General features: G+C 39.8%; 1 protein-coding gene across 6 annotated transcripts in view; it reads right to left on the bottom strand.

The window, feature by feature from the left end:
• The window catches only part of rnf220a (ring finger protein 220a), a 516853-nt gene that overhangs the window by 117403 nt on the left and 380501 nt on the right, over window positions 1-18949 (bottom strand). For all 6 annotated transcript variants that reach the window (XM_072574407.1, XM_072574406.1, XM_072574410.1 and 3 more), the window contains one exon: window positions 15659-15701. In XM_072574407.1, coding sequence (XP_072430508.1) covers window positions 15659-15701 — 43 coding nt within the window. The remainder of the gene's footprint in view (window positions 1-15658; window positions 15702-18949) is intronic.

Raw genomic sequence — 18949 nt, 5'->3', positions numbered from 1 at the left:
TGAACTGCAAACATCAACCCAGGAGTCTCACATAAAACCCAGCCTCTGAGCAAATATTATAGATATTTCTAAATAATCTGTTCAGATATGTTATACACACACTTCTGGAGCAGGTGAGACCTGAACACAGGTCTCCTAGCTCAAGGATGCTATCACTGTGCCACAGGAGCCTTTCTTAACAGACCCGAAATAGGCTGGAGTATGAGGAAATGTTATGTTGTTGTTGTATGTCACATGGTATTTCATGATTCTCTCAGACGATTAACTTGGTGGTGGAAGAGTCAGCGATCTCAATGCAATTTTACAATTATTCACTATTTATCTCATATATATTTTGACCTCCAAGCACTGAATAAATTTTTAAAATCCATCAGATACTGCATTCTTTAATTTCAGTCTGGAAAAATGCAAATATTTCATGAAATGTGATATGGTTTTAATCACATGTTCCTCACCTTGCACCTGCTGTTACAATTGGCTAACTTGGTACTGTAAGAGGGGTGGTGCAAAGATCATTAAATAGGGTCACAAGCTGATTGATACTTAAGAAAAGATAATTAGTTTACTATTTTTCTCATGTAAACAGTGCTGTTATCACCAATAAGCTACCAATCAAAGTTAACACTCACGACATTTGGATAGAGTCAGGGAATGGATCCAACTGGATTATTCTATAGAGAGATGCACCGAGTCGATGAGCCAAATGGCTTCCTTCTGTGCTGTAATGACTCTAAAACCACAAATGTACTATTGGTGAAAATTCACAATGCTCCTTGTGATGTCACAAACTCAGTCTCACTTGTAATCTTTCAATTTCCTTAAAGTCAGCTGGCCAATGTTTCCATTAATAAGCAGGTTTATTCAAAAATATTCAGTGATCAGCAAGAGGACTGAAGTGAAATAATATTTATTAATCAGGATTCTTCTCGACTGTTAAAATTTTTGCAAGTTATCCAGTAGCACAATTCACCATTTAAACCTCAAATTTCACTCTACTCCACGGTGGAAACAAATCAATTTCGCAGTGGGACTATAATACCTAATAAACAGAAAGCACACCTTTGAAGAAACACTGCTCTATACAGCAAGCAAGCAAGTAAAGCTCTGAAGGATACTGCCCAATACCAACCCAATTTCACAGCACTACTTGCCTGCAAATGTAAGCAAGGAACAACAGCATGTTAAATGCATACGAGAAAGGACCGGAAGTCTGCTGCCACCAATATATTTTAAATGGCCTGAAACAGTACTATCAGGTAAAGGTACAGTCACTATAGCCCCAAAGCACAACAAGGCTGATCTCTTACTAGGGAGAGATAACTGGTGGTGGTCCAGCCTGACAGTCACCAGATCTCGGCCAAGAGGAAAGATCGAGGAGGGTCCTTTATGGCAACCTCAGCGGACACAGGAATTGAACCCATGCAGTTGGCATCACTCTGCATCATGAGCCAGCTCTCCAGTACTGAGTTAATTGATCAACTTGACAGGATTAGTATTATTGTGAGATTTCTACATTCTCAACTGTGATGTTAGATCCACCAACTACATCTGTGATTCCCTCGTACCACAGTTCTCTTAGAAAGCAGTTCTGTGTTTTCAGAGCGTTTTCTCTTATTTAGAGAATCCATTAGTCTCAAGGGATATCTACAAAACAAACTGAAATACTCTTTGTGGTTAATTAGGAAACCTGTTATTGATGTGAACCCAAAGGAATGACAAGATGCAGACAGGATTTTGTCTATCGACATATTTATAGATGGCAAGAAGGTTACCCCTCGTCAACCTTGCAACCCATGACAGTCACAAGATGTAATCAGTGGGAGCTAAACTGTGAAAATGGTTAGAAAATGCTAAAAAGGTACTGAAAATTGATCAGTCTGCAAATTATCTGCAGCCAACATGGCTGCTGGATGTCCTTGACATCAGAACTCCACCAGTGCCATTCTGATTAGATGCCAAGACTTCTGTGACACTATCAAACAATAATCATCTATCAGGTAGCACGTGAAACCCCAGAATGCTAACTTCAGATTGTATCAGATCAACTCAGACGGCAGCATAGTTACACAAACAGAATTCCTGTTTAAGATGTTAAATTAGATCCTTTGCCACATGTGACTATACTGATAATGAGTATCTCTTTACATATTCGTTCACTGTACAGAAGGAGGCCATCAGCCCATTGTGTCTGCAATGGCTGTCCAATTGAGAAATTCAACTTCGGCCATTCCTATCTTCTCCCTTAATCGCACACGTTTGTCCTATTCAGACAATGACTGAATTCCCTCTTGAGTGCTTCTTGAACCTCCATTCTCAGTTGCAGATTCTGAAACCTATACACTCACTACATGAAAAGGTTTCCCCTCCTGCCTCATTGCTAATTTCACCAATTCTCATCTTTAGGTTTTCTATCAGTGGGGACAGCATTTTCACATCTCCTTTGTACAGACCCATCATTTTGAATATCCCTAATAAGTTCCTTATCCCTGGGCAGCACGGTGGCTCAGTGGTTAGCACTGCTGCCTCACAGCGCCAGGAACCCGGGTTCAATTCCCACCTCGGGCAGCTGTCTGTGTGGAGTTTGCACATTCTCCCCTTGTCTGTGTGGGTTTCCTCTGGGTACTCCAGTTTCATCCCACAATCCAAAAGATGTGCAGGTTAGGTGAATTGACCATGCTAAATTGACCGTAGTGTTAGATGCAGGGGTAAATGTAAGGGAATGGGTCTGGGTGGGTTGCTCTTCAGAGGGTTGGAGTGGACTTGTTGGGCTGAAGGGCCTGTTTCCACACTGTCGGGAATCATCTAAGAACCTAAGAACCTAAGAAACTATTCTCATGAGTCTTTTCTGCACTCACTCTAACGCCTTTACATCTTTCATAACGTGAATAACATGAAGCACCCAGAACCAAATGCAATACTCCAGTTAAAGCCAGAGTTTTGTACTGTATGCTTCAATTAATGTCTATGTTTATCATCATCTAATATGATCTGAAGAGATAGCCAAGACCTCATGGAATGAGAGAACAGGTAATATATATATTAGTTAATGGTTATAAAAAATGCAAAGTCCGATTTGGTCCAGACATGTGTCAAAACACAATTTTTGTTAATGCAGTGATAGTATCCCATATCTGAGCCAGGAGACCTGGGATCAAGTTCCCCCTTGCTCCAGAGGTGTGTAATAACATCGCTAAACAGATTGGTTAAATAAAAAGAATTCAAATAACAGAAAGTTAAACTGGACGATTTGGTGCAATTCTACATGAATAAAGAGAGAATACTGGAGAAATTCAGTTTTGCAGCATCTGCAAAAAGTGAAACAGAATTAACATTCAAGTCTGATATGATACAAGGAACGATTCTGAAGTCATATCAGACTCCAACACGTAACTGTTTTTTTATCCTCCAAAGAAGCTTTTTATCCTCCACAGAAACTTTGAGTTTCTCCAGCATTTTTTGCTTTTCTTTCAGGTTTGCAGTATCCACACTACTTTGCTTTGAATTAAGGGTTAATTGTGTGTGAATTAGTTTTATAAATATGGAGTGCTAATAATCAGTGGGGTGAGAGTTCCATGGAGTGTAGTAAACTGAAATAAAGTTCTTCTTAGAAATGTCGACTTGGACTCTGTTCAAAAACATTAATCTGCCAGTAAATAACAAGGATACTGCACAATTTATCAACCACTCTCTCCACCTGTCCTGCCACCTTCAAGTATTTACACACATATACACTCTAGTCCCCATGTCCCTGCACCTCCTTGAAAATTGTATACTTCATTTTTATTATCTTCCTGCATTCCTCCAATCAAGATGAATCACTTCACATTTTTCAGCATTGAATTTCATCTGCCAATTCAATATTCCACCCATTCCAAAAACCTTTCTATGTCATTTTACAGCATTTCAATGCCCTCCTCTTGCTTTATAATACCTTCGCATTTTGTACTATCTGCAAATTTTGAAACTGTGTCTTGTAGTGCACACAAAGATCTAAGTAATTAAGATTTATCAGCAAGAGCAAGGGTACCAAACCTGCCCCTGGGGATCCACTCCTTTTCTCCTATCTCTGCACACAACACTCATCCATAGCAACATGAAGACAACAGACCAGCAACTTTAAAATTGTACAAGGAATCCTCGTTACCAAAATTTTATCCAAAGTTGAGCCAACATTAGATTCAGTTTTGTCTCAGTGACAGTACTTCCGAACCAAAGGACCATGGGTTCAATTCAAATTCAAACAATAAAGCACATCACTGAGGCTGAAACTATTCTGTGTACCACAGACGCACTGCACTACTGGAACTGTAACGTTTTGGATTAAACAGAGTCTATGACTGCCCCTTCAGATGGCCCAAAAATAAGCCGCTGCATGACTTTAATGGTTCCTCCCAACAATAACCTTTCAGTCAACATCACAAAAGCAATTTTTTGTTGATGTTATTTTAGCTACTCTATTTTCCTGCATTATATTTGTGGCTTCGAATGTACTTGATATCTGTGGCGCAAAGGGAAAGACAGCATACACATGCAAGGTTTGTTCTTTTTCATTCAATGAGTTATGGCACCAAATAGACCGAAATGCAAAGAGGCTGGCTATTTGCTGTTGACGCTAAAGTGCAAATTTATTCCCACAAAATCGTACAGAGAAAAGTTGGATCCTCATCCATTTATTAGTATCTTCAAAATGGATTAAACAAAGACAGTCAGCAAGGATTTATCATGGGAAGCTCATGTCTGATTAATATGATTATATTTTGTGAGGGGTTAACAAGGATGAGTTTAGTGCATTTGAGTTAATCTATAATGATGCCAGCAAGGCTTTTGACCAGGTCCCACGTGACAGACCAATCTTGAAAGTAAAGTCCCACGGGATCCAGAGCAAAGTTCCAAGCTGATTCCAAAAGTAAATCATAAGATGGAAAAAAAAGGGTAACAGGTGTTTTAGTAAAAAAAAAGTCGGTTTCCTATGGTGTTTCCCAGAGCTCAGTGCTAAACAGTAATTTTTGTGAAATAGCTTGGATGTTTTTCAACCCCATTCTCCTGCCTTCTCCCCATAACCCTTGATTCCCTTACCAATCAAGAACTTATCTAGAGGGCATAGGTTTAGGGCAAGAGGGGAAAGATGCAAAAGAGACCTAATGGGCAATTTTTTCACACAAAGCATGGTACATGTATGGAATGTGCTGCCAGAGAAAGTGGTGCAGACTCTTACAATTGCAACATTTAAAAAGCATCTGGACGGGTATATGAATAGGAAGGGTGAAGAGGGATATGGGCCGGGTGCTGGCAGGTGGGACTAGATTGGGTTGGGATATCTGGTCGGCATGGACAAGTTGGACCAAAGGGTCTGTTTCCATGCTGTACATCTCTATGGCTCTATAATGATGTGGCCTCCACAGCCCTCTGCTGCAATGAGTATCACAGATAAACTACCCTCTGTCTGAAGAGATTCCTCCTCATCTCAATTCTAAAGAGTTGTCCCTTCATTTTGAGACTGTGTCCCTAAGTCCTAGTCTCTCCTTCTGGTGGAAACATCCCCTCCACATCCACTGTATTCTCAGGCTTTTCAGTAGTCAGTAAATTTCAGTTAGATCACCTGTTATCCTTCTAAACTCTGCTGAGTACACACCCAGCGACCTCAACCACTCCTCATAAGTCAAGCCCTTCATCCCCAGGAATAATTCTTGTTTAAACCTCCTCTGGAATCCCTCTAATGTCAGCAAATCCTTGCTTAGAAACGGGGCTCAAAACTATTCACAATGTTCTAAACGTGGTCTGACCACGGCCTTATACAACCGCAGCAGTACATCACTGCTCCTGCATTTTAGCCCTGTTGAAATGAATGCTAAAATTGCATTTACCTTCCTAACTCCAATTGAACCTGCATATTAATTTTAAGAGAATTCTGAACTAGGACCCCAAGTACCTTCGTACTTCACATTTCTGAAGTCTTTCCCCATTTAGAAAATAGTCTGTGCCTCTATTCTTTCTACCCAAGTGCCTAACTTCACAATTTCCAACATTATATTCCAGCTTCGCCCACACTCCTAGCCTGAGTCCTTCTCTAGTCTCCATGCTTTTTGAACACTGCCTGTGCCTCCATCTGTATTTCTGTCATCTACAAACTGTGCTGCAATGCCCTCAGTTCCTTCATCGAGATCACTAATGTGCAATATGAATAGCTGTAGTCCCAATACAAACTCTCCAAAACCACACTAATCACCAGCTGCTTCCCTGAAAAGGACTTCTTTATTCCTTCTACCAAGTCAGCCAATCCTCTATCCATCCCAATAGCTTGCCCCTCAACGTGGGCTCCTGCCTAATTTAGCAGTCTCCTATCCAGCACCTTGTCAAAGGTTTTCTGGAAATCCAAATAGATATGATCTGGCTCTCCTTTGTCTAAATTGCTCATTACCACCTCAAAGAAGTTTGACACGTTTGTCAGGTATGACCTCCCCTTCAAGCCATGCTGACTCAGCTCTATTTGACCCTGCACTTCCAAGTACTCTGCAAATCTGATCCTTAATAATGGAGTCCAAGGTCTTACAATGACTAACATCAGATTAACAGTCTATCCAGCTTATACTTTCCTGCCTTTTGCCGCCCTCCCCTCTTAAACAATACTGTTATATCAGCCATTTTCTGGTCCTCTGAGACCCTTCCTGACAGTGGAAAATAGAAATCAGTCTGGAGAATTGTCATGTGTAAATGGCGGGATAAAGTATAAACAGAGAAGTTTGGAGGAATAGCCAAACTTTATGAGTACATAATTACAAATCTCTAAAATGTACTGATAGATAAAATAATCAAAAAGTATTGAAGATACTTGCTTTTATCAGCCAACGAATGAACTATTAAACTTTGGAAATTAAGCATAGACAGGACAAAACACTAGTTAAACCACAACTGGAATACTGCATGCTGTTCTGGTCTCCAGTACACTATAAGAAAGATATGATTTCCCATGAGAAGTTGCAGAGGAGGTTTATGAGGACATTGTCTGCATTGGAGAATTTTAACTAAGAGGAGAAACTGGATAGGCTGGAAGAATTTTCTTCAGAACACAGCAGACCTAAGTGTATAAAATATTGAGGGATCTAAACATAGAATGATCCAATTCCATTTTATTGAGAGGTCCAGAGTCAGCTTGCATATATTTAAGATAAGAAATAGGATATTTTGACAGGATTCTAGGAGTCAATTTCTCACCCAAGGGAATCTTAAACTCACTGTCGAAGGACTGGAGAGGCAGAGATTCTCATAAAACTAAAATAAAAGAGTTTATGTACACTTGAAGTGTTGTAACCTACAAAGCTACAGGTCAAGATCTGGAAGATGGCATCATGTTAGTCAGGTACTTGTTAGTAATCATGGACGTGAAGGGCCGATAAACCTCTTTTCATGTTACAAATTTCCATGATTTCAAACAGGGACTATAGATGGTAACTTTTAGCTCATTTTTGACCATTATTGGGATTACAGGAATGGGACAGTAGTATTCCAATGTATTATTCTACTGGAAGTATAAATATATCCTTTTAGAGCTACAAAATTGATCCAATGCTGTAACATTGATTACATTCACTAAAGGGTTAAATGCCATTGAGGTTAGAAATCAGTGCTCCACTTAACTGGAAGAAAGGTGTATTGTGGGTCTGCAGAAAGTGCGGCTTAGTTTTCTGACAGTTTGTTTTTGTGCATTGCAATGACTACCAAAGGATTAACTTTAACATTTCATAAATCTACAAAAAGTATGTTTTTCATGAGGAGAACTGCACACAACTGTGCCTGTTTCATTACTATACAGGTTATTTGATACAAGAAAGAAAAAGATAGGTATCACCATCCAAGGACATATGAACTGTTAACAGTACAGCCTGTACCAGAGGCATCAATCAGCTTCAATTACCACTGGATGCCTTTAGTAGACTAGCAATTGTCAGATCCTGTAACTTATTTTGGCAGTGGAGGGACAGTTTGAAAGAGAAAAAATACTGGGCATCTGATCGGAGTGAAAGCCCGAGGTCTGCACAGCCAATTACTTAGATACAACAACTTGACAAGAGATACTTTACATTAAAGAGCAAGCTCTATCGAACAGTGGCAGCTGCCACACACAGCAGGCAAGGACTGTCCTCCTCCCTCCTCCCACACCCCCCCCCCCAGACCTCAACTCCTCTGCTCATATGCTAGATTGGTGTCGCAGTAGACATACTTTGGGGAAGGATGATTTCCAGATCCTAATGAATATCAAGTAAGCATGTAGATACATAAAGGAAAATGCAATTCACATTAACAACCCAAACATTTACCAAAGGTTGCCTGTTTAAAGTGAAAACTATCTTGGAATGAAAAAAGTTTTAGCCAATTCTGTTTAGCATTTCTCTTTCACATTATACAATGGATGTCGGGGTAACACAATTTCTTGTAACCAGTGATTTAACTGAATAATGCAGAGGTGGAAACAATACCTGTTGATTCAGGTGACTGCTTGAAGAAAATACGTCAGTACATTAGTAATTCAGTTCAAGTCAAATAGCTCAATAGGATAAGCCTGCCATTGGGCACTAGCTGCCAAAACACTCAGCACGAGCAAAAAATAAACAGAATACCTGTTTTAAGTAAAAGGCAAATATTCCATGAACTGAAATACACACAGAAAATGCTGGAAACAATCAGAAAGTCAAGATGAAACAAAAACAAAATTTGCTGGAAAAGCTTAACAGATTTGGCAGCATCTGTGAATAGAAATCACAGTTGACATTTCGGGTCTAGTGATCCTTCCTCAGAACTGATGACAACTCGGAAAATGGTGATTTATATGCAGAAGATAGGGTGGGGGGGGGAGGGGGTAAGGAGTAAATGGTAGGTAGGCATAGAGCTTAAAGACTCAGAAGAACAAATAAAGGAGTCGATGACGATCTGGCTGCGAGGGTGAATAAATGTTGATAGAGACTTTTAATGACTAATAATAGGTAATATGCAATGGCAGACTATGTCATACAAGGACTGGTGTGTATGGTATAGGGCTAGAACATGGCCCTAAAATGATCAAACTTGTGATTGAGTCCAGAGGGCTGCAGGGTCCCCAAACAAAAAAAGAGGTGTTGTTTTTTTAGCTTGTCTGAAACACTGCAGTAAACCTGAAACAGAGATGTTGGCCAGGGAACAATGTGGTGTGTTAAAGTGGCAGGCAATTGGAAGCTCTTTTCTGCGGGTAGAATGTAGAGGTTCTGCAAAGCGATCACCCACTCTATGCTTCATTTCCCCAATGTGGGGGAGACCACATTGTGAGCAGTGAATGCAGTAGACTATATTGGGACAAGTGCAGGTAAACGGCTGCTCCACCTGCAAGATGTATTTGGGCCCTTGGATTCTGAGGAAGGAGGTGGTAAATGGGCAAATGTTACAGCCAATTTTGAGAAGATTTGTAGCTCAGGTTGAGGTTCAGGTTACAAGTTTGCTCTCTGAGGTGGAGGTTTGTTCTCAGACATTATGTCACCATGCTAGCTCACATCAACAGTGAGCCTCCACTGAAGCTTCAATCAAGGCTCACTGGTGATGTTACCTAGCATGGTGACGGAACATCTGAGAACAAATCTACCAGCTCAGAGAGCAAACTTACAACCTGAAATGTTACACCTTTGGTGGTTGCAGGGAAAGGTATCACAGGGCTATGGGGAAGTGTTGGAAGTGAAGGAAGAGTGGACCAGGGTGTCCCGGAGAGTACGGTCCCGGCAGAAGATGCCATCACCTGAAATATATTCCCCTACCTTCCATTGTCCATGTTCTGCAGGGACCATTCCCTCCAGGACAACCTGGTCCGTTCTTCCTTCACTACCAATTGCCCCACGACACCTTCCCTTGCAATGGCCGAAGGTGTAACATCTGCCCATGTATCTCCTCACTCCTCAGTATCCAAGGGCTCAAACATACCTTCCAAGTGGAGGACCACTTTACCTGCACTTCTCACAATCTACTGCATTCATTGCTCATACAGTGGTCTTGTCTACATTGAGGAAATGAAGCATAGACTGGACGACCACTTCACAGAACGTCTACGTTCTGCCCATAAAAAAAGACCCAAAGCTTGCAGTTGCCTGCCACTTTAACACACCACTTTGCTCCCTGGCCGATATCTCTGTCTCAGCTTTGCTGCAGTGCTTCAGCGCCAGCTGGGAGGACAAGACTTCATTTTCTGCTTGGAGACCCTGCAGCCCTCGGACTCAATAACAAATTCAATAATTTTAAGGCCTGAACTCCCCATGTCCTAACCCCCTACCATACACACCAGGCCTTGTTATCATATATACTACCTATTATACACTACCTATTGTTAGCCACTAACAGTCTCCAACAACAGCTATTCACCTTCTCAGCCGGATTGTTACCGACTCCTTTGTTTGTCCAACAGTTGGGCTCTACGCCTATCTATTGTTTACTCCTTGCTCCCTCCACCCACCCTATCTTCTACATGTACACTGAAATCATCAGAACCATCAGTTCTGAGGAAGGGTCACTGGACCTGAAACATTAACTGTGATGTCTATTCACATTCTGATTTACAGCATCTGCAGTTCTTTTGGTTTTTTCTAAGTCAGACAGCATCTGTGGAGAAGGATGGGTTAGCATCTTTGATCAATAACCTTTCATAATGCATTAAATATAACTTCCTCTCTCAAAAGATGCTACCTGATCTGCTGAGAGCTGTCTGCAATACCTATTTTCATTTCAGATTTCCAGCAGCTAATGTAACTTGGTTTTTATTCATGGCGCTTACTGGCCAGAGACCTTTTAATGAAGCAACACATCTTAGGTTAAGGGGAGACTGATGAAGCATTCCAGCTTCATTGTCATGACATCAAACATGCCCTTGATTATGTTACTGCATACCTCATAGCAGACTTCAGCATATCATGGAATAATTTCAGAGCATTTCTTATTTTTCAAACAGTGCTTTAATCTTATGTGAGGAAATTCTTCATGATCAAGTTCATTTTAATGTTCCCACCTCCTGTCAAAATTGCTAAGAAATATAGTCCATTCTGTATTATTGATTTACAACAATACTCTTGCTGGGAGGTTAATTACTGAGGCATTACTGAAAATGTTTGAGGAAATAACATACAGTTGATTTCCCAAAAAAGTTCAATATTTTACTGCACATGCTTTAGAGGCAAAACACTGTAATGCCCACAGAAGTACAGATTGTGAGCTTCAGCTCCAAAGCTGCAGTATGGTAATCAGGTTAAAAATGTGAGAACTTAATTTAAATTCAACACCCAAAAACAAGTTATAGGCCTAAAAGTTCTATTTAAAACAAAAAGCACATTCCATCTTTTTGATACATACCTTTTATAAATACTCTGGAATTCAAATTAAACCATACTATGACTAACCGTACTAACTAACTGTCCCAGCCCAGGAGCAAGTTTGGGCATATTGGTTGGGGGGGTGGGGGGGGGTGGGGGGGGGAGAGATGGCGGCACACGGACCAGGGTACATTAAATTAGGAAGACAGATATGGGGTGATGGGGTGTAGGCACACCCATTGTCTTTCCATTTCCATGCCATCAACTCAGGACAAGATGGTTCATCACACTTGCACCCCACCCCAGAGGGAGGCAATCAAAGGAGTCGGCACCCAAAAATCAAATTTCTGTCAAGTCTGACTACAAGCTTCTGGGCAGGAGGAAGGCGGCATTCCCTTCTGTTAAAGCTGCCCATTATCTGCCCAAGGGATCCACCATCAGGAATGAGGGTGGATGGCTGAAAGTAGCACCTTGCCCTTTGTAGCACCTTCTCCCATGTAGCCCAGTCTAGTATCCTCTCATACATCACTGATCTTGCATCGTTGGTGTGCGCAGTGCCAACAGTTGCCACTGTTCCTGGTGATGCTGATGACAAGAGGAATTTGAGAGTCTCGGATTCTTTAATCCAGAGGAAAGCTGGACATTGGGCTTTATGGGTGGCACGGTGGCTCAGTGGTTAGCATTGCTGCATCACAGAGCCAGGGACCCGGAATGGATTCCAGCCTCGGGCGATTGTCTGTGTGAAGTTTGCACATTCTTCCAGTGTCTGCTTGAGTTTCCTCCAGATGCTCCGGTTTCCTCCCACAATCCAAAGATGTGCAGGTTAGGTGAATTGGCTGTGCTAAATTGCCCATAGTATTCAGGGATGTGTAGGCTAGGTGCATTCGTCAGGGGAAATGTAGCATAATAGAGGTAGGGGGAATGGGTCTGGCTGAGATACTCTTTGGAGGGTCGGTGAGGACTTGTTGGGCCAAATGGCCTGTTTCCACACTGTAGGGATTATATAATTGGCCAGCAAAGGGGTCAATTCCAGCAGATCCTCCCAACAGGTGACAAGGTTCCAACCTATTCACCAGCCAGAAGGTGAGACCCTCATCAGAACCATTAAATTCTGCCCTCTAAATCAAATTAAAGACAGTCTTTTATCGGTCAGCTATGTGAGGGTGGTTTCAGTAAGGAAGATGCATTTACTCAGAAGATTCCATCTCTCTCCAAATTGCAAATCCAAAGATTGAACTGTTGGCTTACAGTAGGTTCACGCATCAGCTTGCACTTCCTATACGAACTCATTCTTCATGTAACACAAGACTTGTAAGTAATATAGCTATATGACTTGCAAACTGAACCTGTGTACGACCCCACATAAACATGCAATTACACTTGTTGCACTCAGGATGTTTCCGACAAATTTCTTTCAACTATTTAGCTTCCAATCTTTACTGTGTAGCATGCTGCAATTCTATCAGACTGACAGGGCAATGACAATTATGTGTGGAGGGCTACCAAAGTCCAATATTACAGAGAGGAATGAAGAAACATGAAACCAAATGCATACGAACGAAACAGAAATTTGACATTTGGAATATATCTCAAAATTAGTTCAGATGTGGAGTCAAACCCACATTACTCTTAACCTTTGAGGTGCAAAACATAACAATGTTACAGTCATGATCATGAAAGGTACTGATAGAAAAAGTAATAAGACAGACAGAATGGATTATCTCGAAATAGCCAATTACAGTTTTTGTAGGTGGAACATGCTATCAAACTAATAATGCTATTCAATATGGAAACAAATGACATGCAAACCTCATAAATATCCCTGTATATCATAAACACAATTGCTCTGATTCATACAGTCATTTCTAAGTAAATGTCACCCAAACAAGACAATGATTGTCAATTGATGTCCTTTCTTTATTCCAACGATGCTTTAGCTGTTTTGGTACTATTGTGTCAGCAGAGTAAACATTAAAAATTTACATTATAGAGTCATAAAGTTGTACAACATTGAAACAGACCCTTCAGTCCAACTCATTCGTGTTGACCAGATATCCTAAATCAATCTGATCTCATTTGCCAGCATTTGACCCTTCCTGTTCATGTACCCATCCGGATGCCTTTTAAATGTTGTAATTATTCCAGCTTCCACCATTTCCTCCGGCAGCTCATTCCATACATACACCATCTTGTCAGTGAAAAAAAATGCCCTTTAGATCTTGTTTAAATCTTTCCCCTCTCACCTTAAACTCATGCACTCTAGTTATGGACTCCCCTACTCTGGGAAAAAGACCTTGGCTATTCATCCTACTCATGTCCCTTGTGATTTTATTAATTTCTATAAGGTCATCCCTTGGCCTCCAATGCTCCAGGGATAATAGCCCCAGCCTGTTCAGCCTCTCACTTTAGCTCAAACTCTCCAACCCCAGCAACATCCTTGTAAATCTTTTCTGCACCCTTTCAAGTTTCACAACATCTTTCCTATAGCAGGGAGACTAGAATGGACCGGTATCCCAAAAGTGGTCTCACCAATATCCTGTTCAACCACAACATGACAGCCCAACTCCTACACTCCATGCACTGACCAATAAAGGCAAGCATACCAAACGCCTTCTTCACTACCTAGCATGTCGGGTTATCCTAGCTAGTAGCAAGATTTTGTGTCTTACGCTTCTTTTCATCTTCTATTTTCAGTAAAAATCAACCATGTCCAATGAGCTGCACTTTTCACACTCTACCCACTTCAGCAACTAAACACTCGAGAAGGAAAACTAAAGAACAACTCCATACATGCTGTTCATATTTATTAAGTATCAAAAGCAATTCAGTTATTAACTAATCCATCTTGGTTTTGCAGTTTATTAAGCTGCTTAAGCCTCTCAATGAGGCTGTTGCTATTCAAATCGAGGTATCTTATTCTCCACATTTCTGACCCTAATCTTATTGAGAGAAATTCAAACCTGAACAGCTGTCAAAGGAATATAGCAAACCGTCTTTCAGGTTTTCCATTATTCAAACAGATTAGCAACAACTAAGAAATAAATGTAATGTGTACAGGAGATCCTGTAATCAGAGAATATATACTTGGGTCATAACAGAGGTGGAAATGGACAGTGAAGGGGACGAATCAGGCACCGAGTAGAGCTGAAACAGTAGGGCAGACACTGATGTGACAATCGTGGCAATGTTTGGAGGGGCTGGGACACCTCACGATGGGATAGCAGACATAAACTCAGGCTTTAAAGTCCGAGGATAGTAATTTTGTCCAGGGTGGATGGTACATACAGCCTCAATCATTTATTTAAAGAATGAACTTCAGAATGACACCATTCATTAACTGAAGAAACATTGTTTTGTTTTTTTATTTCAAGAATGCACGAGTGTTTGTGACAACTTGATGGTCGTGAGTTTAATGGTCATGCCTTCATTCTGTTTTGTGATAGTATTGGTCAACAGCATAGATGGTAATGATGTGAGCGCTCTTCAGAGTTGATTGCTAAGAAATTTTATTTTTAACAGAATGCCCTCACTATTTCTCCAGCTCACATTCCTCCTTTAAGAAGTTCCTCAAAGAATACCTCTTCGAGTAAACTTTGGCCATTTGCCCTAATATCTCAACTGGTTTATGGTCAAATTATGTTTATAATGTTCTTGAGAAGCATCTTTCATTACATTAAAGGTGTCACATATAAGTGTTTATGTATTGAATATATTTTCTAAATGAGCAAAAGTACATTGTCTAAAAATTAGCATCAGACCATTAAAGAGATATCAAGAAGTATTTCAACTCACAAAGGATGGTAGAGGTTTGGAACTCTCTTCCATAAATAATAGTTGATGCTAGATCATTTGTTAATTTTCAATCTCAGATAAATAAGTTGTTAAACAAAGGTATCAAGGGATATGGGCCAAAGAAAGGTGGAGCGAGGCCACAGATCAACCAAGATCTCAGTGAATCGCAGAACAGTTTTGTGGGGCTGAATGGCTTACTTCTGTTCCTATATTACTTAGAGAAATATTGAAGATTAGAAGGAATCATGTAGGTGTTAATATTGAATCTGTACATTATCTTGGTACCAGCGCAGCAACTCATGATGTGTCACTTCCTCTCACTTAGAATAAAGACAAAGTTACTCAACTTAACATTAAGTTTGCCCATTAAATAAAATGGAAAGCTCAAAAATGGAAAACAGTGAACAGTTACAACTTTCAAGCATATATTTGGGTTTCATTTTCAAAAGACATCACATCAATTCCAACCCGACTTTCCAAAAAAAAACTTGGTTTTTGGTTCCAAATCAATATTTTTAAAAAGTTGGTGTTATCAGTCAACATAACCTTACCATTCAGCCTTGCTTGCCTGTTGGACCTTACTCGCAAAAATGTCTAAAGAGAAGCAGAAAAGAAAGGTGAAAAGTAAACATGAGGCACTTTAACTGTCAGATTCTGTTTGAATATCTGTGAAAAATATGCCTGAAGCAGATAGATTGCAGTGGATTTTCTCATTGCCTAACTGTACAGGATGTAAACAAAACCTACTTCCTCCTTGCCATTGGTCTGTTCTGTATCCTCCATTATTGCTGGGTCCATAGCAGGATTAAAGTAGGATGACCTGTTAATATTGCTTGGCATGAATGTAGCACCTGGACACTTTACACCTTTATAATCCGATCCGAGCAGATCACACAAACAGAGAGGATGTCATTAGATTCAAACCAAGAAGCGGCATCTTGCTCAGCTTACGCCAGGCCTTGGAAAACAGCGGGGTCACGTGACCAGGGAGCGCAAGGTGAAAGTGCAAAGTACAAGGTGCGCGTGCGTCTATTGGCCGATAGGTGGCAGCAAACCAGCACTGAACGCAGTTCCCCCATCACCTACTGTAGGAACTAAAACCCCTTCTGAATCAGAGTCTGATTTTTGTACCAGATCATTAATTTGTTTTGCCCAATCATTACATGGAATTGATTTAACATATTTGATGCATTAAAAACTTAAAGGAAACAAAGTCAGTTTTGATCAGCTACACATATAATTGGGAAAAAAAATCTTCATCAACTTTGTATTCTTATCTAGCCAAGCTTAGACTGGATAGGATTTACTTTATGAATAGCCATTCATTGGAACTGGGGAAAAGATAGCTAATATTTGTCAGTGGACAATAAGTAGCTTTTAATGTGACATTTTTTTTAAAATCCAAAAGATGAACTAGTTTTCTGCTTTTTTTAAGCACAGATGAATATTAATCTGAGTAAATTACAAGATTCAATTGAGGAACTTCAGATGAAGTTTAGATGATGTTACACACTGCTCCAGTGGGCTGTAACAGTTTTCGAAATCATGTTTGATGGCAATATATACCATACTAATTTTTAAAAATAAAATGTCCTCATTTTACAAGCATCACCCCAGCAAAATGTGTGAGATTATGATGACTTAATGTTGAATGAAGGGTACACCCACTTATCATGCCCATATAACCTGAAGAATAATCATTTCACATCAACAGTAGTGCGGTATTCAAAAAGTGGGAATGACATCCATGTTGTGTATTATTTAGCATCAATCATTAGCTGTTTTGCGAGCATACCTGTAAAATCATAAATTCAGCAGCATCCAACCATCATTGTACAAGGAAAATACTGAGAACCAGAATTTATTTGTTTGTTTTCAGAATATTGACAAGGCCACATTTATAGACTATGAGCAGCAGATATGCTTATTATTTTTCCTGCATAGTGAACAATTAGGCAACATTTTAACATAAATGACTCAACAGCCTGAAGTGGAAAAAAAACTTGAGAAAAGCAAACAAACGTAAGACAACGGAAAACAAGTTATTGAAAGGCGGCCTCATGAAAGGAAGATTCTTGGGCATTCATGTCTCCTCTGAGCGTAAGGAGGATAATGGTAGCACAACCAGTAAAGCACACATTTTCATCAACTGCATGAGAATGTCAATTATCCAAACTATTTATAATTAGAAGAGTAAGGATCCAATAATCACTTGCTGAGATACTCAAACAACAATTAGTTCGTGGGCACAAGGTTTTTTTTTTCACTGCAGGAATAGAATCATAAAGCATACAGGACACAAGAGGCTATTCAACCCATCATGCCAGTACTAGCTCTTCAACAGAGCTATCCATAAGTCCCACATACCCATTTTTTTTCCATAAAGAATTGCAATTTAATTCCTTTTCATGCTGTTTCCACCACCCTTTCAAGCAGTGCATTCAAAATCACAATAATTAATTACAATTAATTGAATGCAAGTGGTGGGTATAACTGGGGATTCATTAAACTAATGTTGTTTGGTTAGGCAGAGCATGTTTGTAATGTACAATTCTGTAAATAATTGCTTGAAAACTTGTCTCCATTCTATACTTTATTATTTGCCTTTCCTAAGTATAACAACCACTCACCACGTAAAATAAAATCAACTGTTCTCCTATCTGATCTTTTGCCACTGAAAATGACTGGAGGTACAGTTTTCAATTCTGTTAGACTATTTGTCTGTAAACAATTTATCTTGTAACTAATAGATTGATTTTAATTAAACGTGATTTACAAATAGGGTATGGTGAAAGTGCACATCCAAATTCTGAAACTTTTTAAAGAATTCACTGACACTGAGACATTAGGTAAGCAGACTTTGTTTAAAAAATTATGTTGTGAATTGTTTTATTAAGAAGGTTGAATATTGTTTTAGAATATTGTGGAGTGTCTCAGGTGCTGTTCTATAATTTGTCTTAGTTGTCAGAATGTGAGCAGAGTTTTCAGTGCAGTATGTTGGCCTCTTCAATGAAATGGAATCTCTGAAAAATAATTTGTTTTGTAATTGCTGAGCATCAAGCAGGTAGAGGAAAGTCCTCAAGGACCAATTGCATAATTATAAGAATACCCTCTTCACTTGTATTTGTTATTGTTCTGGGATAGAATTGTCACTCTCCTTTTTTCTTCTGTGTAAACAAAATTTAACTTTCTCATTGCATAACCAAAAGGTGCAGTTTCAGTTTGAATAACAGTTACAACATAAATCACAAACTTTTTTATATTATATGTAATATCATCATCAATAAAAGCAAAAAAAATCCACATTAAGAGATTGACAATTTACTGAATTTATATTAATGGAGGAAGGGAAGTGCAATAACACAGAAATAAGTAAAGGTCAGACATTTACTAAATTATTGCAGTGAGGGAGCACAATATAGAGTTGCTTTCCTTACGTGGACTGTCCTCTTTTTGGGGAGATGAGGGGGACATCTCAGAAGTAAATGAGCCCTTTAAGGTCAAGATGACCACCCAGTGAGATTTCTTTTGAATTCAAGTATCTCCAAAATGATATGCCAGCAATGGCAATCCATATCCCAATTAACCCCCAAGCGCGCAGATAAGCTTGATACTAAGTTAGGCAGGTTTCAGGACAGTTGATAATTGACCAGCCAGTCTTAGCTCACTTATGAAATCTAGAGAGATAGAACTGTCAGTAGGGTGGGGACTCTTTGCTCATCACTACATAACTTTTCATATCGTTTCTCCATGGTAAAGCAGTAGGAAGCTGACCATTCTGTATACCGAAAGCCTGTATATTTCAACAGGTTTATTTGGAAGCACTAGCTTTTGGAGCATCA

This window comes from Chiloscyllium punctatum, chromosome 7 (assembly GCF_047496795.1).
Source record: "Chiloscyllium punctatum isolate Juve2018m chromosome 7, sChiPun1.3, whole genome shotgun sequence".
Lineage (NCBI taxonomy): Eukaryota > Metazoa > Chordata > Chondrichthyes > Orectolobiformes > Hemiscylliidae > Chiloscyllium > Chiloscyllium punctatum.
Note: the sequence above shows the minus strand (reverse complement) of the source record. Positions and strands in the feature narration are given on the sequence as shown.